The 25,127-nt window shown below is 44.7% G+C and overlaps 1 protein-coding gene across 1 annotated transcript in view; it reads left to right on the top strand.

Annotated features, from left to right (window-relative positions):
- The first annotated feature begins 1,003 nt into the window (after positions 1–1,003).
- Positions 1,004–25,127, top strand: part of fgfr1a (fibroblast growth factor receptor 1a) — a 79,475-nt gene continuing 55,351 nt past the window's right edge. The window contains exons 1-2 of the mRNA XM_063195457.1: positions 1,004–1,314; positions 17,289–17,558. Of these exons, the coding sequence (XP_063051527.1) occupies positions 17,411–17,558 (148 nt within the window). The 5' untranslated portion in view covers positions 1,004–1,314; positions 17,289–17,410. The remainder of the gene's footprint in view (positions 1,315–17,288; positions 17,559–25,127) is intronic.

Genomic DNA, 25,127 nt, shown 5'->3' with positions numbered 1-25,127 from the left:
ACGCACGCGCACACACACACACACACACACACACACAAACATGCACACACACACCCACGCACCCGCGCACCAGCGCCTGAATCCCGGGCATACTGAGACAGTAGTAGGCAATGGGCAATTGGTTGGTGGTGTGCATTCTTGGGTCATCTGTGGGAGACCTTTAGAGCCACAGTTATATACAGCTTTTACTTTGGGAAATGTCTATAGTAGTTAATGTATTGTATATGATCAACTGTTTGCAAACTGTTCTGCTATTTTTTCCCTATGTGCCTTCATATATAGGCCTATTGTAGGCTACATGGTAAGAAAGGCTAAATAAATAAATAAAATAGATAAATAATAAAAATAAATAAATAAATACATCAATAAATAAATAGATAAATAAATAAATAAATACTTAAAGTATTATACAATTATTAATGGTTACACAATACAAAATAATTTATAGAATACTGAAGGCTGTTGAGAGAATGACTGAGCTTAAGCTTATTTAAATAAGCATAGATTTAGACCTTTTTTTTAACAAAACAAAAAAAACATAGGGTCAAGCATCATGTCTTAAAAAAAAGACAGTATTAAAGGCCTAGAACTAACTGTGTTCCAAACACCCATTGTGCACACAGACCAGACCACAATCACACTATGCTGTATTTGGTTCCTTCGAGCAAAGGTTTAAGTTTGGCTTTGGAAGTGGTGGGGACATTATTATGTCAAATTATCAATGTTAGCTATTTTGCATTATATTTGTCAAAAAGTGGTGGGGATAAGATAGGTTCATCTCAAAAGTGCTATGGACATGTCCCCATCATCCACCCCTAAAATTACACCCATGCCTTCGAATATGGGCGCTGAGGTGTTCCGGATGGTAGGGGGAGCCAGGTTTTTAACTCGGTGATGTAAGCAAGCAGGCTCTGCTCTGGTCTGCGCGCCGCCGGTAGGAGGTTTCCTCGAGACCGGAATCTCATTTGTTTCTCCTCCTGCACTTTTTGGGAGGCCGAGGGGTCCTCTCTCCTGCTCGCTCGCTCGCTCCCTCACACACCACACGACTGGTGCCTAGTTGGAGTTAGCCCACGACGGAAAAACAACAATGAAAATCGCGGCGTGAACCTTGGCTTCGAATCGGTGTTTTGTGTAAATGTGTTTCCCTCCATGCTTTTCAAGTGTTTAACAAGCTGAGATTTCGTACTTGGAACTACACTTCAAACGGATTTCTAAACCAAACGACTTGGTACTACTACTACCGAGTTTACTATCGGATAGAGCCCATCTTGGGAACAGAACGCGTTTTAGCGGGGCTGCAGAACTTCTCTCAAGGTAAGACTTTTTGTGGAAGACATTTAAACCATGATTGGTGAAGTACACGTGTCTGAAGTATATGTGTCGTTTTTTATTAACACCACAGACGTCTTGTGTTTTCGTGCGCGTTTTGCGTGGAAGGAAGGGTAACCTGTGTGCGTGATTGTAGCCTACGTTGTGTGGACAGATTTCCAACTTTGACTACGTGTTTCTCGGAGTCTTGAGCCATGGGGGAGACATTGCTGTCTGGCCCACATACCGCCTGTTATCTGTTCGATCCCATTCCTTCGTCTCCAGGCGTCTACCAGCGGACGCAAAGTAGGATTGATGGTCGCATTGATGGACAGTCGTTCCATACTTGGAAACGGGTGATAACCCCCAAGAGGTTGAATTCCGGTTAAGATAACTGTAGCCTGGAGAATTTCAAGTGGTTTCAGTCAAGTTTTGACGCCGTGTTTTCCCCGCTCCTCCTCATTCCTGCAACAACACTCAGACGTTGCCTGGTTTTGTACTTTTCTTGAAACCTTTACGGCATTTTAGTGAAAATAGCCTACTACCTCGCTCACGCACCGTTCCAGGCTGGCTCTCCATTAAGGAAAACATGGTCAGTGGTTTAAGAGTTTTAAATATTTGATTACTTTCACCCCTTTATGCTTGAGGCATTTGAATTTCTTATCCAACGGCAATTTTGACAAAACTTCCTTATCACTTGATATTTCCCGATAGTCCCCCCGCGCGCTTTTAGCCCCCTCACCTACGAACGCAGCTCACCAATTTTAGCGCTTACAGAGGAACAATTGAGCCGGGTCGCAGCTATTTGCATGCTAAATGAGAAAACAGAGGGTGAGATCGCTGGTCCCAATTCATTTCACACGTACCACCTTTGTCATGTGAGTTTTTCATTTGGAAATGTGTTTTGCCATCAGGTCTATGTGTCCACACCCTCGCGTCTCCATGCCGCCTTCTTGAAGGATGTGACTGACAACATTCCGCCTATGTCAATTATCTGACACGCAATGATGTCAGCTTCAATTTGGACAAATGTTCGAAAATTAAATCGTTAAGAAACTTGATTTTAGTAAGAACAAGGATATTCAGGAGTTCTTCAGTGTGGTCACTTACTAGTAAAAAGAAAATGTTTGTTTGGTGGTTCTGCCTTTTTGCCAAAGGGAATTCGTGGAGTCTGTGATGTTGATACGTCTTATGCTAGGGTTCAAAGGGCCACTTTTGTGTCAGTAGGGCCAAATGTAATAATAATAAGTGTAGTTTATGAAGAGTTGTTATTTTGCCATTTGATATTCAATTGATTATTGGCTGGGTGATGTCGACCTCCACTTCCCAAAATGAAATTGCAGACGACATCTTTTTTGCATTTTGGTTGGTGAAAAATATGATGTGATGTGATGTAGGGCCTATGATTCTCCATTCAGTCAACTTGGAGACTGTGGTTGCCAGGCCAAGATGCTTTTGAAGGTACAGCCATTGTTACTGTGTTCAGTCACAATGCAAGATCAAATCTGTTGGAAATGTATACAAAGCTTTAAACATCCTCAACTTTGTTTCAGAGGTGTGTTGCATTTGATTTGCCAGTTTGTAGCCTACTCTGGATTGATATCTGGCTAAATCTTTGGATAGGTATTTGTTTGTTTGTTTGTTTGTTTGTGTGTTTGTTTTCCTAGCAGAGTAGTCCATCAAAAACCAATGAAGTATGTAGGTCAAAGATTTGGTTGGGTGTCTTAATGAATCATCTACCTCAATTTCTCAAGATAAACAAGCTCACCATAAGAAGTATTGGATTGTTATGGTTGGCACTGCTGTCCTGGAAGCCAAACAGACTGCCAGTGTATTTTCTTAAACTCAATGATGTAATTGAAATTCAGTTGCTGTTTCCAATAATAACGTCATGTTAACATTATAGCACAGAACATGCACAGCCAGTTATTGCCACCACTCCTTGGATGAGAACATTGAGTATTTTTAAAGTGCAATTGAAGTGAGAGGTCTTGTTGCTGTTATGATGATTTGTAGACATTCTCTACATTGTCATAGAATACAATCCACCCTATTAGCGTGCTGCATCACAGCGCCCCCACAATTCACTCTATTAATAAGAATGTGAATTGATATGGTAGGCCTATGTTTCTTTATAAGAAAATGATTTATTGCTACCTTGGTACCCATGGATTGCTCTTGGAAGCATAATTTTCGCTTCTCACAACTGTCCTCACCTGGGAAATGCGTTCCCTGTCTGGACTTTCCAAATTGTCATCTTAATGCACATTTGCATCATCACTCTGGAAACACATGTTGCTTTTCAGCAGCAAAACATTCAGCAGGCGAAGAAGATGCTGTGTTCTGGAGTAACTTGGGAAGGCCTATACATGCCCGCACGTAAAGGAATGTGTAATGGAAGTAGGGCTGCACAATTAATCGAAAAATAATCAAAATCGTGATAAAATAGTGAAATCGAACTCATGATTTTAATCGTGGCAATAGTGACCTACTTTTGAGAGCGTCCTTGAAGCCAGAACATACTGACAGGCTGGTGTTTCTGGCCAGAAATCTGTCCACTTAAGTTTCATACTATTGCCTTTACATAATTATTACAATTCATTTTATTTTGCTCATCCCGTATGTAATTCATTCTTGGTTATATTTCATCTCGTTATAATTTTCAAAAAAATCTGCAAAAATCAATAATCCTGATTATAATTTTGACCCAAATAATCGTGATTATGATTTTTTTCCATAATCGTGCAGCCCTAACTGGAACTATCGCTTACTGATGTTGGGACAGGATTTGGGAGGTGGAGGATAAGGAGGAGGAGAAGGTGGTTGGTGGTGTTGTGGAGCAGTATCTGGACTAGCAAGAGCTGCAGCACGAGGAGGTGGAGGAGGTTGAGGAGGTTAGAATTGTGGATCTACTGGAATGGTTTTCTGGAAGGAGGTTCTCATTTTAGCACGAGGAACGGTGGAGCGGATTTTTTTTTTTCTTCTTCCTGCTCTCTAATTTATGGGTTGGTGTTGCCATAGGAAAGTCTCCCTAAGTCGTGCTAATAACAGTTTTCCAGAAAGGCTTTTCCTGAAACTTGAAAAGCGCAGAGGAAGTTGCAGTGTTCCCTAAAAAGTAGGCTCAAAAACATTGGCGTTCAAAAATAAAGCCTCTTTATGTGACACTACAAATTATGGCTGAAAGAATGGGCACACGTCCTAGAAACCTCTCCATGCCTGCCCTGGATAATGTGCATAATGCCATGTTTAGCACCGGAGCGATGTTTACGGTTTCCTGTTTATTTACCTGCCAGGGACCTTGACATTGAACTCCTGTTTCTCTTGCTCATGTTCCTGAGAGCAACGATTATTTCAGGCCTGCCACTTTTTTCTATATTTTTTTTCTTTTTGCATTTGACATTTTTGCATAATACATTTTAGTTGTGTTTGACAAGAGAAGTGTTGTTGTTTTGTATTTTTTATTTTTTATTTTTTTAGATTGTTCAGTACTGTATCAACTTGATCTTGATGAATCATCACAAAAACAAACCCCATGACTTCAACCCTTAAGAGAAGCCTGCCTTGTCACTGAGGCCGGGTGAAGGTGGAGGGAAGCCTCCCTTCATGACAAGAACTAACTCCAAAACACTCTCCAAAACTACTGCCCCCTGCCTGCAGATAACCTGTTTGGGTCCTGATTACTTTGTATTCCTCCACACATTTTTTTGTTTAATCTAAGTGGCTTCCAGCATCCAGGGCTCTACATTAACACCAGCCAACCGGCCAAATGCTGGTGAAAATTCAGTTTGGGGGGTAGAAAACAAAATTTACTAGCCAGTTTTGATCCATTAGTAAGTGTGTGTTTGGCTATCAAAAATCACCTCTACTAGCCATTTTGACTGGCAGTGATGGAAAAAAAGTTGATTTAGAGCCCCGAAATCATCTAAGTGAAGTGTTATCAAATGTGAAAAAGGTGAATGTGTGTGAGGGTGCAAAGGAGAGGAGAGGAGAAGCAAAGGGATTAGTGGTGGTGGTGGTGGTAGTAGTAGTACTTGTAATAGGCCCTCCACCAGTTTAGACCAGAGCAGGCACCTCTCCTAATAGGAAGCCCCCCTACAGGGCTTCAGTCTCTGGGCTCCCCGCGAGGCAGACAGGCCCCTGGGAAGGGGAGGACCAGTCTGGGGGCAGACCTGCTGTCTCTGAAACAAATGGCCGCGGCCCAGGAATGCCACGCTTGGCCGACCGCGGATGGTAATTTAGGGGCCGCCGCTAGGCCTGGTGCCTGCCCTGCTCACTACCCCATGGGGGCTGTGTGTGTATGTGTGTTGGGGGTGGGGTGGGTGGGTGTTGTTTGTGTTTGTGCCTTGTGTGGTTGTTGCATGCTCTTCTTAGTACAGTAGTGTAGTAGTGATTTGATGAAATGGGGGGTACACAGAATACGACCAATTTAGTGTTATGTAGTTGATTTTTTTTTTAATCAACAGTTTGGTTTACAAATGACGGTTACATTTTTTTTTACATATGTACTGGTATAACCGCCTCAATGTGCAGCAGCGTGCATGCCCCTCTGCACAGGCACTGGTGGTCTGGTGAGTGAGAGGCTTCAAAGTGGTAATGCTGTCCAGTGTTCTGGTACACATGAAGCAGATGCACATGTCCAAAATAACCTGTTAATGTTTAGCTTGGTTGATAGCACTGGATCTTTTCTTTCTTTCTTTCTTTCTTTCTTTCTTTCTTTCTTTCTTTCTTTCTTTCTTTCTTTCTTTCTTTCTTTCTTTCTTTCTTTCTTTCTTTCTTTCTTTCTTTCTTCAGGCTGTTCATACCATCTTGTTTTGAAGGACCTGTGTTTGACACATCTCTTTTCTTTTTGTGTTGTGCTTAAAAAAAGAAGCTGAAATGCCTCACCACATTCCTTTTTATTTTTTTCTGATGGAGCTACCACTCATCACTAGCCTCTATAGGGCATCATTGACAGAGGAAATGAGACAGACCGCCGAAATGTTTCGTTTCCGCCTCAATGTGCAGCAGCGTGCATGCCCCTCTGCACAGGCACTGGTGGTCTGGTGAGTGAGAGGCTTCAAAGTGGTAATGCTGTCCAGTGTTCTGGTACACATGAAGCAGATGCACATGTCCAAAATAACCTGTTAATGTTTAGCTTGGTTGATAGCACTGGATCTTTTCTTTCTTTCTTTCTTTCTTTCTTTCTTTCTTTCTTTCTTTCTTTCTTTCTTTCTTTCTTTCTTTCTTTCTTCAGGCTGTTCATACCATCTTGTTTTGAAGGACCTGTGTTTGACACATCTCTTTGCTTTTGGTGTTGTGCTTAAAAAAAGAAGCTGAAATGCCTCACCACATTCCTTTTTATTTTTTTTCTGATGGAGCTACCACTCATCACTAGCCTCTATAGGGCATCATTGACAGAGGAAATGAGACAGACCGCCGAAATGTTTCGTTTCCACTTGTACTTCTCTGTTTCTTTGATTTCTCTCTCTTTCTCTCTTTCTTTCTTCCTTTCTTTCTTTCTTTCTTTTTTTCTTCATTTCTCTCTCTCTCTCGCTCTCTCTCTCTCTCTCTCTCTCTCTCTCTCTCTCTCTCTCTCTTTGCTGGCTGAGCTAGCCTGTCATTTAACAATTAAGTGCAGATCTGACCGTGCCTCCATGCTTGCTTGCTTGCTCACAGAGGGTGCCCTGAGGAAGTCAAGTTAGCACATGCATGCTCTTGCTCTTGGAGCTTAGGTTCAGGGGCTTGTGCAGTGTTGCCAAATTGGGCTGTTTCCCGCCCAATTGGGCTGCTTAGGATGCGGGTAAAAACGGGTAAAAAAAGGAATTTCGGCAAGATTTTATTTTAAATAGAATTTAGTTCAAATTGGGCAGGAATTGGTGCTTCCAGGTGGGTTTTTAGCATTTTTGGGCTAGAAATCATCAGTCTCATCTGGCAATCTGGCAACCCTGGGCTTGTGTTGTGTGTGTGTGTATAGTGTGTGTGTGGGTTTGGGGGGGGTGGTGGTGGTCGTGGTGTGAGTTGTGTGTTGTTGATGGTAGTGATTGTGTGTGTGTGTTGGGGGTGGGCGGTTTGTGATGTGGAACTGATCCTGCATGAAGGAGGTCCCACTGGGGGTGTTGTTGCTCCGGGCTGGGGGTTTGGTTGAGGGATGGTGCAGCAGGGTGAAAAGACCCCATTCTCGAGTCTCCACATGTCCAACCGAGGACTATTTAGACCTGTATGTGTGACGTTACTGCACTCAACTGCACTGCACTGTACTGCCCTCCTTCTAACCCTTCCCTCCTTCCTTTTACCTTTTACCCTACCCTTTTACCCTACCCTTGCTCTCACCCTCCAGCTTACCCCATACCTTCCCCAGAGCAGCGTGGACATGCTCACTTACCCCATCCCGTCTCTCATGTCACCATCCTACCTTGGCTAGTTATACATTCGCTCATGAGAGAAGGTGACATTAAAAATTATGCCAGTACACAATCTTTGCTGTGATTTAAAAAAAAAAAATGTAGCCTAACTATTTAATCCTGTGTAATGTAATGCTGCTGTGCTGCCACACTCTCACTCTAAAGCCTGATTAAAAGTTGTCCTGTTTGAATAAAGGCTTGCATACTGTTTTTCGTTTGGTGGAGTTGCGTTGGCGGATGACGGATGTTTCAAATCTGGGTGATCAATAAATTGTGATGGATTAGCAAGGGTGGTTGTGTATCCAGTACACAGAATTGGGACAACTGTAAGCAAGGTTTTACCCTAATGTTCACCTCCTTTTCGTTTACCCCGTCGCTCTACCTCCCTGCCTCCTTCAATCCTGCATTGCAACGCACACCCCCCCAAACTTGCCCTCCTTCACTCTCGTTTCCCCCTTCAGCTTATCCTCTTTCTCTCCCGCCGTTTACCCTCCTGCTTAGCTGTGCGCTTGTTCTGCTAATTGTCAGGCTGCTTCCCTGTAGACTTGACTCATGAAAGGGGCTAAGGGACTGAGACGCTTGCCTCCATGTGCTCCCTCAATTGGCACTTCCTGCCTGCCTGCCTGCCTAATGCAGGTCCGACATTTAAATGCCTCCCCCCACCTCTACCCCCTCCCCACCCCACCTCAACCCAGCACATCACTTCCTAATCTGTCACATCCAACTACTGTGCACGGAACCTTTTGTTGACGTTGTTTATCAGTGTTGCAGGAATTTTGGGAGCTATAACCAAAGAAAAACCAAAGAAAAAACCAAACCAAAGAAAAACCTAGTAGGCCTAGTAGAGACGCTGGAGGAAGGAAGTAAGCTCAAGAAATTGAAGGAAACTGAAACATTAAAAATTAGTCACTGATGCCTTGGATGCCTTGGGTATTCTGCCAACAATATACATGGGTTCTAAATTTTGTTTATAACCTGACTGCGTGAACCTAGCTGCGCTCAACTCAACATCTGATTGTTGGAAACCGCTGTCGGTCAAAAAATTAGCTAACATGGTTGGCTGCCAGTGTCTTGCCCCTCATAACATAGTGTTGATTGAACACTGAGAACCCATGTATAGAGATAAGCTCCGAAAATGGGGTGGGACTCACATCTGGTACTGACAACCATGTATGACGTGCGTCTGGTGCTGCAGTGGTTCCACGCGGCGCTGGCCCAGAGGCCCACTGAATTTCCTCCCAGTATCGGTCCCAGAGGACCGTGGACACATGGCCGGTTCTGACCCGGATAAGAGTGGAGTTCACAGCTGGGGATGACCTTGGGTTGCCCTCTGATCCCCTGTGGAGTGCTCTGGAGAGGGTCTCCGGCTGTCTGGTGGGTGGTATGGTATTTTTCATTGGGGACCCCCTTTTGGATTTAAAAATATTTTTATGTAGCAGTAAATATGGAAAATCTGCAATTCTAGCAATAATTGCATTTTTTGTACATTAATATAGTTTGTCTGGTAATATTGCTAGAAATCCAAAGGACAAATACACATCTATTTACAAGTGAATACTGTTACTAACCAACTTATGGAATTATGCTAGCTGTTAACCTCTGGATTTCCCGTTTTTATTCAATCTCTCTCCCGAGCAACTACTGAACTACTACAACTACTGCGCTACTGAAGACGCTACTGAAGACGTGGGATTCCCTCGTCATTCCTTTTTCCCCCCAATGGTGGAGCCTCCACTTATCACCAGCCTCTAAGGAGCATCGTTTGCAGGGGAAATGAGACTGTTGAAATGTTTTCCACTTGTTGTGCTTTGCTGTTCTTTGATTATTCCTATGCTCTCTGCTGCTTAGGGCCAGGGGATGAGGGGGTTATGCCTCTGGATCATCCAGGGGGAGTACCGGTAGTCTTGACTCTTGTGTTCGGTGCTTGCTAAGCCAGGCCCTCGAGGCAGCTTTCTACAATGGAATTACAAGACTGTGATATCCGTAAGTGATGTGGAGGATCATGCACTTGATTGGTTGATTTTGATTTAATTCAAGTCATTATTCATTTAAAACATGGAACAGTAATCGCTCAAATTTGTTGTATAGGGTGAATTCAGGTAAATGGAAATGCGAGAAAATGGCACTTACTTACGGCTATTATTCTGAGAAATTGGTAAAATGTACCTCAAATCACCCTACATTGACAGAAAAAAGAGCCCTAGATCCTATTTCCATTGTTCCATCCCCTCACACCTGGTACTTGCCCAGAGCTGCTGATTCACCCATGCCTGTTGTTTATGGCCCAGAGGAATACATCTGGAACTGGGTTTTCAACCAGCGTTGCCAGATTGGGCAGTTTTGTGCCCAGGTGGGCTGTTTAGGAAAAAAAGGGTGTTGTTTTTCTGTAGGTTTACAGCCACTGGAATCAATAGAATTTAGTTCAAATAGGGCGGGATTTGGTGCCTCCATGTGGTTCTTGAGCATTTTTTTAGGCTGGAAGTTGGATGTCTTCGGCCACATCTGGCAACCCTGTTTGCATCTGGCATTCGCCTGGAGCGGAGGACCATGGGTTTTGCTCCTAGACAATACTCTCACCCGGTGGTCACCCAGAGCGAGATGTAACTTACGTCAGGTCCTGTGTTGGCCCAGACCTTTTGTGGGAGCGTTGGGGCTGACGGCGACCTTGGAGTTGTAACGCAAGACAGAAAGATGTGCATACGTAAGTGATGCTCCCAGAGGACGAGCTGAAGAATCTGGCCAAGATGGCAGCTTAAAAGTTTCATACAAACCACACACTTAGACATAGCGATCAATAGGGCTGTAACGATATTGTATCGAACCGAGACATCGTGATACACAGTGTCACGATACTGTATCGTGATACAAGGAGGCAGTATCGTGATAGGCCCTTTTAACGTTTTGATACCCATCAGCCCAGAAAGCAACCACATGATATGAAGTGGCATCATCATTATTATATAGAAACTTTATTAGTAGCCTCTTGTAACCTATTCTACCTACAAACTATAAAAACATGAATTTATTCATAAAGTTTATAATGTTGGCAAATGTGAAATCGTGGGGTGTATCAAACCGTAGGTCATGAATCGTGATACAAACCGAATCGTGAGTTGAGTGTATCGTTACAGCCCTAGCGATCAACAAGCGCACATAGAACACAGAACAAAATAGTAAAATAAGATGTGTGTGTGTGTGTGCGTGTGTGTGTGTGTGTACGGCCGACTATATCCCCACAGCCAGGTGTCCTGGTCAGTAAGTGACTCAGCTTCCTCTTCCGCTGGCGAGCTACGCCACAGATTGGAATCATGTCAAGATTCCCACCACACCCCCCCCCCCCCCCCCTTCTCCTCTTATTGTGTGTGTGTGTGTGTGTGTTTCGGGGTGGCTCGAGGGGCTTGTTGTGGTGTTGGTCTGCCTCTAGTTTCATTGGAATGCACTTGCTGGAAGTTCAATTCACGTCAGGCAGGCAAGCCTCTTTCAGCTTGTGGAGTACAGCTGCTGTGCTGTGCTGTGCTGTGCTGTGCTGTGCTGTGCTGTGCTGTGCTGTGCTGTGCTGTGCTGTGCTGTGCTGTGCTGTGCTGTGCTGTGCTGTGCTGTGCTGTGCTGTGCTGCACCTTCTGTGTGCTCCAGTCAGTGCGAACTAAGGCATGCTGGGAAGCCATAGGGACTCGTAATACGCACAATGGTTATGTCATCTTAAGGACTCTTACTATGGTTGATGACGATAAGAAAAAAACATTGTAGCAGGTGTGGTACAACCACAGCCAATGCCCATAAATTAATTAGTAATTTGAACTTAATGATCACACAATGAATATGCGTCTTAGATAATCTAGTAAAAACAAAAATCATTTAATTCATACAGTAGTGGCATGACTTGTTGTTGCCCCACCCTGACATCTTAACTTCGTCAATGGTTGCATTGGAAACAAGTAGAGACTCTTTCTGTATAGTATAAGTCATGTTAGAAACACGTATGACACATGGTGGAAGTCACATACTTGTACAGTGGTTGTCGTGTGGTTTTGAACCTCAAGGGACAGTTAAGGTGTGAAGGGTTATGTTGGAAATCAATGGCATCTCTTGCTGGGCGTATGGTTACATTTTAGGCCCCTTTCGGGAGCCTCGCTGTGTGTGAAGTGGTTCAGAGTGATGGGTGACTCACCACTAGCACGCGTGTGTATGAGTGAGATTGCTTAGTCAGAGTCCTGAGACATACGGTACACTGACAGTCTCCCTCTCGTTCAGTCTGAGCTGTGGTAGCTCCATTGGACCTGTGGAAAATATGCTTTATTAAAACACGTGATGGCAGCGCTTTGGTATTCCAGTAGCAGGTTGTGCACCGATTGTTCTCCCAGTGGAATCCTGATGAAACGGAATGGAATTTACGGTCTCCATGGCTCGAGTGTTCCAGAACACCTGCTTTTGTAGATGGGTTTGAGCATGATTACTGTTGTTGTAAACGTAAAGGTCCTCATGGTGGCTATACTCAAACCAGCCTTTGCATTATAATTCTTTAATTGAGTTTAAAACTCCGAAAACCCGTAGGAGAAGTTTTTTTGTTTTGTTTTGTGATGCTCACACACACACACACACACACACACACACACACACACACACACACACACACACACACACACACACACACACACACACCTCAAATAAATCCCCAACGTGCTCCATTCCTTATTGATGGCCTGAATGACAAATGGGCGAGGGTCAAGCCTGAGGTTGGGGCTCAAACCAACTGGGGGAGATTAATCTTATCTTTCAGGAGTTGTGTGTGTGTGTGTGTGTTTAGCAGTGGGACACTTCCTCTGCTAAAGAGTCAAATAACAGCCTCCAGTGTGGACTCAAGTGACCTCACTCACTCACTCACTCACTCACTCACTCACTCACTCACTCACTCACTCACTCACTCACTCACTCACTCACTCACTCACTCACTCACTCACTCACTCACTCACTCACTCACTCACTCACTCACTCACTCACTCACTCACTCACTCACTCACTCACTCACTCACTCACTTACTCGCACTCACTCACTTACTCGCACTCACTCACACTTTACTCTTCCCTTCACAACAGATACCTTTTCATGATCAGAAAAAGGAGAGCATGCATCTGAGAATAGAATGGGAAATAGAGGGGCTTGGCAAAGGAGGTGCTTACACACACACACACACACACATACCTGGTGTCCAGGTGTTGAGTGGATCTGGCAGGTGAGGCCATCACATGATGGAGTGAGCAGGTCTGTGTGCCATGGAGGTGAATCACAGCCTCGGACATCACCCCTCAGCTAGCCCCCTCCCATCTTTACTCACCCCAAATTACACAACTGTTCCCCACCCCCACCTCATCCTTTACACTCCCAAAACCCCATCACTGCTCCAACAACTTACTTTCCATTTTATTTACCCAGAATACCCACCCCCAAATATCCTCCAACCTTCCATGTCTCACAATCGTTTCCAGAAAGCCCCCGCTCCCTCTATATTTTAATCGTTGCCAAAGTCCCAGCTATTAGTCTCCAACCAGCCCACATCAAAAACTCTCAGCCCCCAATATTACTCACCCCTGACTCATATCCCCACTTACTACTCATCCCAATCAATCTCCTCCACCTTACTCACTTTACAAATGATACCCCCCTGCCCACACAATACAAAGCACAGTCACACAAAAAACACTCTCGCATGCCATCCCCCTTGGTCACCCTAATGTATCAGCCAACTCCCACCTCCACCCCCAAATCAATCCCCCATAATAGGGGTGTAAATCACAGTCTTCATGACGATACGATACGGTATCGATTTCTTAAATCAGGGATTCAACTTTTTTTCGATACTTAAGAATTCCCCACGATACGATGTGATTCGGTTCGATTCGATTTTTTCCAATTACTTTTCCACTACTATTGTGTTATGGAGCTAGGGCATTGCACAGGGGCCAGCGATTCGATTCTTAAGAATGCCCCACGATACGATGCGATTCGATTAAATCGCCGGCCGATACTTCCGATACATCGATGCATTACATCCCTACCCCATACACACATGTACTCACCTCAGCCAAGCTACCCTGACTCCAGGCCATCCCCCTTACTCACCCCAAACACGTCTGCCAAGTTAACCCTCTCATCACCACCCCAATACTCCAATCAATGGGCACGTTCGTGATGAAGCAGTGCTGCTTTTTCTAGGCAGTGCGCATGCACACTTTGCCAGTTTGATGCAACCAGAATGCATCAAACTGGCAAAGTGCGCATGCGCGCTGCCTAGCAAAAGCAGCACTGCTTCATCGCGATCGAGCCCAATCCCTCATACACCCTTACTCCCCTCATCCAAGCCCACATAGCCTACACTGGACTCTCACACAGCGCAGGCCATACCCCGGCCCTTACTTACCCCAAACATGCCTGCCAACCCTCTCACCACCACCACCCCTCCTTTCACCACTGTTGCCAAACTCTGACTCTCTCTCACACACACACACACACACACACACACACACACACACACACACACACACAGACACACACACACACACAGACACAGACACAGACACAGACACAGACACACACACACACACAGACACAGACACAGACACAGACACAGACACAGACTCACACACACACACACACTTGCTTGGCTCAGCTGGCCGGCGGACCGGAGTGACTGTCTCCGATGGAATGTGTAACGTCTCTACCAAAACTAACGGGTGACTAAGGGCTTCTCATAATCCATTCTCCATCCGCTCTCCGCTCTCCACTCTCTGTTGAATCGATTGCAGATTCTGGAATGTTTTCCCAAAGCTCTGTTCTCACTGTTCTCACCATTAGTTTGACTCTCCCCTTAAACTCTGCTGCCGTGTGTGCGTTCTCTGATTGCCCATACATATGACTTCTGGCTTCAGAAATTGTGTGGCCACCACTGCTCCTCAGACAAATTGTGTTATTTTGGTTGTTCAGGTTCGGATTGTTTATTAAGCTTTGGTGGAAGAAGACCCTGTTGTTAACTATATTTTTTGTGTGTGTGTGTGTGCGTGTGCGTGTGCGCGTGTGTGTGTGTGCGTTCATGTGCGCGTGCATGGAGAAGATCTCTGATTACATCATCAATGGGCTTAGGATCAGCAAAGGATATTGGAGACCATCTACACTACACTACAGCATGTTCAGGATGGATAACTCACACACACACACACACACAGACACAGACACAGACACAGACACAGACACAGACACAGACACAGACACAGACACAGACACAGACACAGACACAGACACAGACACAGACACAGACACAGACACACACACACACACACACACACACACACACACACACACTCCTGTCTCCACCTGCTTTTCTTCTTCCTTTTTTAAATTTAGTAGTCCTAGCGCTATATTTGACTTAAGCACAATCTAAACACATTATCTATTTGCTAAAACCCAATTATGATGACATTTCCTGTTACTGGAAAAGAAAATGATCACGACTTCCATCACAATACTTACTTAGTATTTGAAACTTCTCCCTAACTGATGTGGTAATTTATCCTCTAATCTTCACATTATGACATTCTGTAGAGTAGTAGTATTAGGCCTCTGTAAGAGTTTAGTTGTAGTCTTCTCTTTGGAGCTTCAAAACATAGGCCTCTGTAGTGCTATCTCCTCAGAACGTACATCCTGTTTTTTTTGTTGTTGCTCTTATCGCTCAGCTAAATGTCAACAAATGAAATGGCGAGCCTTGAATCCAAGTCGTCAGAGTACAAGCCGTGAATGTCTGGTAATCGTATAGCAAAGGCAGGAACTTTTTCCTCACATACCTAGGACAGTGTCTCAGCCATTAAAGATTGGATATTTAGTTAGACTCGTCTTCCCCACTATTGTGAGCATACTTCAATAATGTCGCAATAAAATAATAGCGAACAACACCTGACCTTCATGAGGCGAATAAAGCTCAAGTTTTGCTGTGATGTTATTTCGGTGAGGAGTCCAGCAGCTGTCTTATGACCATTGGGTTCTTTTTTATATATGTATATATATATATATTTTTTGGGGGGGTGGATTGTATGCCTTTATTTTGGTAGGACAGTTTTAGATGGTGACAAGAAGCGAGTGGGACACAGAGAAGGGGTGGGATTGGGAAATGACTCGAACCGGCGTCCCCGTAGTCATGCAAGCCCAAATGTGGGGGGCTTAGCACACTGCATCACAGCACCTCACCATTGGGTTCTTATCCAGGCTAAGAATCTAATTTTAGTGTCCCCGCTGAGATGTGACAAAAAACTGTTTTCCGTTTGAGAGAGGGTGTGCACTGTGCACTCATCCAAAGTAATTTTTTGCAGGTGTGGCTCAGACAATAGTGTCAGACAGTGGAAATCATGATGAGCTAGGCTAGGGGATAAAACATTGTATTTAAAAAAAAAACTAAATGAAGTTTATTTTTGGAATATGACTGCAGTGTGCAGGCAGACCTTTTTTTCCCAAAACACTTTCCAGACAATCACAAGGCCTGGAGGGTGCCAATTTCCCTGCATCGCAAGTAGGCAGGGAGGAGTTGTGTTAACTGCTCTCACCTACTCACTGTCTCAGTCTCAGTCTCTGTGTCTGTTAGGTCATTGTGACAAATGCACTGTGTGACAGCAGACCGATGTCAAAATACAGATGTGTCCTCCGTCCATGCTCGTGCACTAATCATTACACCCTCTGTGTTGTTGTGTAGGCCTGTAGACATTTGAATGTGTTTGAAGTGTATGCCTCCCTCTTTCTTCGCTTGGTTTACCAGACAGCTGTGTATCTGTCTGTGTATTTTTGGATGGGCCTTCAGACATTGAATTTATTCCTGTCATCATGTCTATGCTACCGTTTTCCTTACTTAGCCTACGCGCTGTCTATTTTGGCACAGATCTGCATCTGGCGCTGCGTCTGCATCAGGTGTGGACAGAGAGAGTGTCTATCTGTCTTTGCACACTGACCATCGATGTCTCACTCGGTCTACTCAATGTCTTTATCTTGGTCTACTCAATACTCTCTTTCTCTTTCTCTCTCTCTTCAAGTTATATATATATTAGGGCTGTAACGATATTGTATCGAACCGAGAAATTGTGATACGCAGAGTCACGATACTGTACTCTTTCTGTCTATCAAATTCATATTCATGGGTAGCATTACTCAAGTCAAAGGTGTTGCCAAAGCTGACGTACAATAATAATAATAATAATGATAAGGGGAAAAAAGAACAAACGACTCTCTCTATCTCTCTCCCTCCCTCTCTCTCTCTGTCTTTATTTTGGTGTAGGTCTGCAAAGGCACACTTTGTTTCAGACATGTCTTCTTGTCTCCCTTTTACTTGCCATCTTTTTTCTCTCAGTCTGTATGCGGCGTGTGTAGGTCTGCAAACAGACTTCACTCCGGGCATGTTCCACTCCTCTGTCCTCACTTGGCTTACTTACTCACACTCTCTCTCTCTCTCTCTCTCTCTCTCTCTCTCTCTCTCTCTCTCTCTCTCTCTCTCTCTCTCTCTCTCTCTCTCTCTCTCTCTCTCTCTCTCTCTCTCTCTCTCTCTCTCTCTCTCTCTGTTTTTGGTGCAGGTCTGCAGACTACAACACACGCACATGGTCCACAGTTGATGCCCCCAAAGTTGCTGCCAAGATGGCCTCCTGTACCTGTGCGTCGTGTATGGGGCATCTTTGAGGACGAGTGACTGGTGAGGATGAGGATGGTCAGCAGTGGTGCGAGGAGGAAGAGGAGGATGTCGTCAGTGCTAGGGAGGCTGTCTCAGCTGCTCCCACTGTTTACGCTGCTGCTGTTACTGCTCGGGACCGGGGCCACCGAGGCTAGACCTGCCGTCACTGAAGAAGGTATGTGATGCTAATGCACATAATTTTTTATTTATTATTATTTTTTTTTTATTTCAAGGATAAGCCCTTGAGAGCGGACATCTCACTTTAGAGAGGGTCTTAATGACGATACAAAAAGAAAATCAGGGCTTGAATACACAAAATAGACACATTCTCATCTCACAATCTCATTCACACATTTGCTCATGTTGCTCTCCAAACTACCCCACCACTCAGTGTACTACATTAGTTTCATTACTACATTAGATAGATATTAGGATAGCCTTTATTGTCCTCAAACTGAAATTTGTTTTTCACCACCATCATAACTTGTCACAGCCAAAATGAAGACGTAAAGCATGCAAGACAGCCAGGCATGGAGACACCACAGATATCACACAAATACATTTACACAAGGACATGAAGCACCATGCGTACATGCACACTCAGACACTGTCAGACAACATAACACACATAGCCACATATTAAGAATAATAATTAGAAGAATAATACATGGGTCTTATATTGCACCTATCATTAAAAAGGGAAAAAACTTCACAGGTGAAAACACATGTAGACAGTACAAACATACATTAAAAGGATAGACTAACATTGCATTATTACGCTTAGCAGACACGTCTATTCCAAAACGATGTACACCTTGTTGGTAACAGACGCTGGACTGGAAAAAAACGGGTGGAAAAGCCTTTTGCGCTATGCATTAAGAATTATTATTACACAGAGGCATTTCCACATTCCGCTTTTCGAGTATCACACAGTTCCTGGAGCAATGTGGGGTCAGGTACCTTACTCCTCAGGTCAACTGTCAAAGTCAGGTGTGTGTGTGTGTGTGTGCACTGCACCACCCAGTAGTCTATGCAGTGTGTTTGTGTGTGTGTGTGTGAGTGCGCATGTGCGTGTGTGATTTCACGGAATGTGTAACATTGTCCTTCTGTGTCATTCGCAACGGCTTCTCTCTAATCTCATAAGTAATGTAATTCAGAAGGCAAACCAGGGAGTGGCGTCAACCCAGCCAAGTGAAAAGAAAGACGGGGAGTTAAACACACACACACACACACACACACACACACACACACACACACACACACACACACACACACACACACACACACACACACACACACACACACACACACACACACACACACACACACACACACACACACACACACACACACACACACACACACACAGAGCGGTGAAACTGAATCTAGGAAAATGTCTTCTGGCTACATTCCAGCGCGGCTAGCTTGTGGGTGCCACCTTGTCCTCAGTCCGGATGGAGAAGCTTTGGGTGTTTCCTCTTGTTTTCTTTTGAAGCAAGAAAAACAAAACAATCAGAAAGTGCATATTTCTGTGTGTCTTGGTGTGTGTGTGTGTGTGTGTGTGTGTGTGTGTGTGTGCGTGTGTGTGTGTGTGTGTGTGTGTCTTGGTGTGTGTGTGTGTGTGTGGGTGTGTGTCCTGGTGTGTGTCCTGGTGTGTGTCCTGGTGTGTGTCCTGGTGTGTGTGTGTGTGTCTTGGTGTGTGTGTGTGTGTCTTGGTGTGTGTGTGTGTGTCTTGGTGTGTGTGTGTGTGTGTGTGTCTTGGTGTGTGTGTCTTGTTTGTTTGTGCTTGTTTGTGTGTGTGTGTGTGTGTGTGTGTGTGTGTGTGTGTGTGTGTGTGTGTGTGTGTGTTTGTGTGTGTGTGTGTGTCTTGTTTGTGTGTGTGTGTGTGTGTGTCTTGTTTGTGTGTGTTAGTATGTGTGTTGTCAGTGCTTGTGCCAGTGCCACCCACGAGAATCATAAACCTGCACGTTATAATTACAGCGAGTTTCAAATGGTTGGGTTTCTCTTCCTCTTCCTCCTCCTCCTCCTCACTCTTCCTCCTCCTCTCTCTTCCTCCTCCTCTCTTGTTTCATGGTCATGCCTTTACATAAATGAGAAAGGGTGATGCCTATACTCACTGCTGCTGACAGCTTTGGCTTGGCCCTAGACAAGAACCATATGAAAGACCCCCCTCCTCCCCCTGCTTCAATACATTCAGTGTAATGGGGACTCAATTCTGGGCCACCCCCCTCTCTCTCTGGGCCTGGGACAACTGACCCCTTTCTCCCCCCTTGTCTTCCCTCCCTATACTTCCTGAGAATGGATTGGGGGTGAAAGGGTTCCCATGTGTGGCCTGTAAACGTGTGTGTTCGTGCGTGCGTGCGTGCGTGCGTGCGTGTGTGTGTGTCTAAGCACCTCCTTTGCCAAGCCCCTCTATTTCCCATTCTATTCTCGGATGCACGCTCTCCTTTTTCTGATAATGAAAAGGTATCTGTTGCGAAGGGAAGAGTTAAGGCTTGACTTAACTCCAGGGAGGGGGAGCCATAATTTCAGTGTTTGAGAAAATGCGCACGCACACAAACACAGAGTTGAGACGTCACCACTGTGAGAGTCCTCCATATCGTGTTTCTGGAATTGAAAAAAGACTTGGCTTTATTTATCTCTCTGTCTGCCAGTCCTCAACATGGGCAGTATAGATGGTTATAAACACCAGCGTAGGAGAGGCCCCTCCATAACAGAAATGGGATAGCATTGCATTGCATTGCATTTTATGGGAAGCAGGACTAATTTCTCATTACCTTGATTTCATCACATTGCTTTACATTGGTGTTCATTGTGGTACCTGCTAATCCTCATTGATCCCTAATTTCTACTAAATGAAGTATAAAAAAGAACAAAATGTCTGCTTCAACCAGGATTTTCTGTTCCCACTTATTTTATGTTTCTGTGACGTTTCGGATAAAAAGGCTTCTTCAGATGTTTGTTCTTCTTCAGATGGATTTTTACCCAAACCGTCAGAGAAAAATAGAATAAGTGGCAGCAGAAAATCCCGGTTGATGCAGATTTGTTTTTTTCTTTTTATCTGTTCTATCATCTTTTTATTTATCTTCTCTTTTTATATATTTGTTTGCTCTGCTCCCAAGTCAGACGTTTGGAAGTGCAGGCTTTAACCTACTCTTTGCACTTAATATATGAAGTTTGTTACCCATTTGTTTTAAAAACTACTATGAAGAAATCCAAAATAAAGTATATCTACTTTACTCTCACAATTCTTTCTGACCCCAAACTACTTTTTTTCCCCTCTGCCACAACAACTATCCCCCCTCTCCCCCCTGCCTCCCTGTTGCTGAGTAATCCAAATGTCCACTTCCTGTGCGTGACCCTGCTGTCCACCGTGCTTGGCCCCACCGTAGCCGTAGAGACCTCCTGCTGCCGTGGTGACGGCCTCAGCTGTCAAGAGCTCATAAACCTTCTCGGCTGTCAAGCAGTGTTTATATTCCTTCTCTTCTCTTTCTGTTTCTCGATCTCTTTCACTCGCGCCTTCTCTCTCCTTTCTCTCGTTTTCCTTCCGCTTTCTTTCACTCTCTCCCTTACTCTTTCGTCCTCTCTTTCCTTCCTCGGCCTTTCCCTCTCTTTCTTTCTTATTCTCTCTCTCTCTCTCTGTCTCTCTCTCTCTGTCTCTCTCTGTCTCTGTCTCTCTCTCTCTCTCTCTCTCTCTCTCTCTGTGTCCTCCACTCTCCTCTCTTTTCTGTCTCTAAGGAAGGGATGAAAGTGTGACTCAGCATCATCCAGATGGTTATGCCCTGGGTAGTGCATGTCAAAATGTGCAGAGCTGAACATTGCCGTAACGCAAGTACTTCAGCCCCCCCTGCAAGCTACCAAGAATGGGCCTCCGAACGAAAAAAGAGAGCCTATTATCGTTGGGGGGAGCTGTTTCTTCCAAGTCAAGGGCTCATGTGGGCCCCCCTCCTCGTATGGGCCCCTCTGCCTCGCGGCGGCTGCGGGGGTATACTTTATGCCCCTGGAGCTGAAATGAAATGCTAACACACCGTCCTGAAAAGCAGTCATCATTAAGTCTCTTTAAAGGTGCACTGTGTAATATTTTTCGCAGTTTCTTTCCAGAATTCATGCTGCCCATGCAAATGTTATCTTTTTCATGAATACTTACACTACCACCACATCAAATGTTAAGTATTCTTCACTATGACTGGAAAAATTGCATGTTTCATACATGAAAAGGTGGATCTTCTCCATGTCTGCCATTTTGAATTTCCAGAAAGACATTTTTAGCTGCAAAAATGGCTGTACTTTGGGTCATACTAGTAATAAATATTAGTTTATTATTGGTAAACATTCATGAAAAGATCAAATTTAGCAATAGGCAACGCAGTTTCGATAAGCAGCATTGCATAAGTTGCATAGTTACCTATTTTGGCCACCATCCTACACAGTTCACCTTTAATATAGGCCTACTTGTTACCAAAATGGTATTTCCCCAAGTCTCTTAAACTGTTAATTAAGACTCTTGGTAATTCATAGCAATGTTGTCATGAAGTGGATGAGTTCAGCCCATTGGTACCAAACAGGACTCTAAATTAACTTTTTGCATCATCAGCCAAAATGGCTAGTAAATCTTAATCTTACTAGTCAGACATGCACTCACTTAATGGGTCAAAGTGGCCAGTAAGTTGGTCTTTTCTACCAGCCTAACTGAATTTTCACCAGCATTTGGCCGGTTGGCAGGTGTTAATTTAGAGCCTTGGTACCAAAGGATGGGAGTTGGTTTCCACATAGCTCATATACCCAGTCTACACGGGCCCTCAGAAGAAAGTGGAAAATATTTCTCCCAACCCAGCCCAAAGCTCCGTTCAGTCTCAGGGCTCGTGGAAGGAATCTGAACGTGGCTTTGTTTGTCTTAGCAGAGGGTTTCCACCTCAGGACTGCAAACATCCATGAACATTTGCATGTGTTTGTGAATCTGCAAATGCTCCTCAACTTATTTGACCCCTGAACGGAACTTGTGTGTGTGTGTATGTGCGTGCGTCTGTGATGAGGGGGTGGGTAGTACTGTTGGCCTAGATGGCCAGCTTGAAAGTTGTCCACCGTGACTAGAAGTCATTCCGAGGTGAGGCCCTGGGGAATCGCCTTTCCCGGCAAAATTCCTTTCACTCCAGATCTCACTTCCTGCTCAAAGGCAAAAGGGCTATGTCACTCATACAGAACAGAAAACATATGAGGGAAGCGTTTCAAAAGAAATTAACCTCTCTCTCTCTCTCTCTCTCTCTCTCTCTCTCTCTCTCTCTCTCTCTCTCTCTCTCTCTCTCTCTCTCTCTCTCTCTCTCTCTCTCTCTCTCTCTCTCTCTCTCTCTCTCTCTCTCTCTCTCTCTCTCTCTCTCCACGCACACACGCTATTCACATATGGACCCTGTTTGTAATGGTGGCTGCTCGGCTTTGTTTACATGCCTGCATAGAATCAGCAGGGCCGTACAAGGATACGGCTGCAGTATCCAGGTCTCACTGCTCAGTGTGTGTCCATGCCATCTCTGACCCAAACTTCTATCTATCCTAGTGATTCTCAAAGTGTGGTCCGCAACAGAGCTCAGGTGGTCCGCGTGGGGATTTCTACTTTTCCAAGACATTAGCACCCATATAACTGTCAGTTTAGTTTAGTTGACAGACATTGATCCATCAATATCCATGCCATCTCTGCCCCATACTGATGTCAATGCCCATGTCATCTCTGCCCCATACCTCTTTGCTACACACTTTTAACTATATAAAGCAGGGGTGCTCAACTAGAAACTGAAAAGGTCCACTCGCCAAATTTCGTATGTTTTCCGGGTCCAAAAAAGTCGCTACGAACCGATGCAGAAAATAGCCTCACTCGCTGGCCGCACTGGACTCTTGCTCACTCACTGAGTTGTCATAGTGATGATACTTTTATTTGTCATAAGACTGGCTTCGCAGAAATACACCTATAGATCGCATGGCAGCGAAATCTCATGTACAATTTATACATATTAAGTACAGATGGACTTTGTCTTGGTCCGGATGACATTGCGTTTGGGTCCGCATCCGGACCTGGGTCCGCCAGTTGAGCACCCCTGACATAAAGCATGCCCATGCCAATGCCATCTCTGCCCCAAGCGTCTATGCATAGCCATGCCCCTCTGCCAGATACCTCTATGTACGTATACTCATGCCTCTGTGCCCCATACTTCTGTCCCTGCCCATGCCTCTTGGAACGTACACACATTTACTCGGTTGGTGACATCATTGGCCAGGTAGAGGGCAACAAAAGTAAATCCAGTTAAAGTGGAAATGCAGTCTGAAACCCTGCTTGACTTTGCCAGATGAGAACCCCATAGTCTAAAGGTTGGCTTAAAAAACAAAAACAAAAAAAACAGCCGGGAAGTCTGTGTAAACATGGCGCTATTATAACAAAACAACCAGTAAGTTGTTCATCTGATACTTCTCTCTACTCAGGCATAGGGTCTGTAGCTGGAGGCCCTTACCCCATGCCTGGCAAGCTAGACTAAAACGGGTAAATATTAGTCTGGAATCTGCACTGCACATATGGCTGAGGGCTGTGGGTGGAACCAAACTGTTGTCGTTATGGTTCGAATTGTCTCTGCACTACTTTGGCCAATGCTAGTCAATTATCTTCATCCTCCCGTCCTCTTCTTTGGCCTCTCGTCTCTTGCTTCACTGTCGCCTCGCCTCTATGGAGAAAAATAAGTTTCTCTGCTGTCAACCAGGGGGCAGCCGTGGCCTAATGGTAAGGGAGGTGCTCTTAAGCTCAGAGGATTGCAGGTTTGAATCCCACCCTTACCTCTCCCTACACCTCCATCCTTGGCTAAAGTGCCCTAGAGCAAAGTACCTTACCCAGCATTATTCCAGGGACTATGGCCAATACCCTGTAAATAACTGTAAGTCGATTTGGATCAAAGCATCAGCTAAGTGTAATATAATAATGTAATAACCACCGCAGAACAACTTTATTCATTCAACATGCTGATTGCAAACGAGAGAGCGACTTTTGATTATTATTTTTTTGCAAGATATTGAATAAAGGCTTAAGTCATCAATGATGTTGAGCCTTGCGTGACAAGGCTGGAGGCCTCAGGAAAGGATGGGTGGACTAAGATTGATTTGTCTCTGTGCCCATTGCTGTATGTGTCTTGTTGCCACCGCCGCCCCATACGGCATGCCTCATGCCTTTCGTGTCCTCAGCCAGTGTTGCCAGATGTGTCTGATCAAATCCCACCCAAAAGGTTATGAAAATGTGCTAAATTCCACCCAATTTCAACACATTGCATTGATCTCTATGGGCACAAAACTGCAGAAAAAACGGCCAAATGGCCAATTTTTTCCTGGTTTTACCCGCAGACGGCCATCCCAAGTAACCCAATTGGGCGGGTAACCGCCCAATCTGGCAACACTGTCCTCAGTTGCTTCTACTGACACTGATTGAAGCCAGGAGCTGCTGCTCTCATCATCCCTTCTCCCTCGCACAGCCTCATTAAACGCGTTGTTTTGTTTATTTCCCCTAACATCCAACCCTTAGCACCCAGCCCATTTAATATACGACATGTTTCACCATCGCAATTGGAAATGCTGCCTCACAACTCCACACTAGACCACTCCTTCCATCCTTACACCCATGCACACAATTCTTTATTTGTGGAAAGAGAGGGGGGAAGAAGGAGGAAAAAGAGAGAAAGAAAGCAAGAGAAAAAAAGAGACTTGGTGCCAGTCTTGATTG

The sequence above is a fragment of the Engraulis encrasicolus genome, chromosome 3, assembly GCF_034702125.1.
Source record: "Engraulis encrasicolus isolate BLACKSEA-1 chromosome 3, IST_EnEncr_1.0, whole genome shotgun sequence".
NCBI lineage: Eukaryota > Metazoa > Chordata > Actinopteri > Clupeiformes > Engraulidae > Engraulis > Engraulis encrasicolus.
Note: the sequence above shows the minus strand (reverse complement) of the source record. Positions and strands in the feature narration are given on the sequence as shown.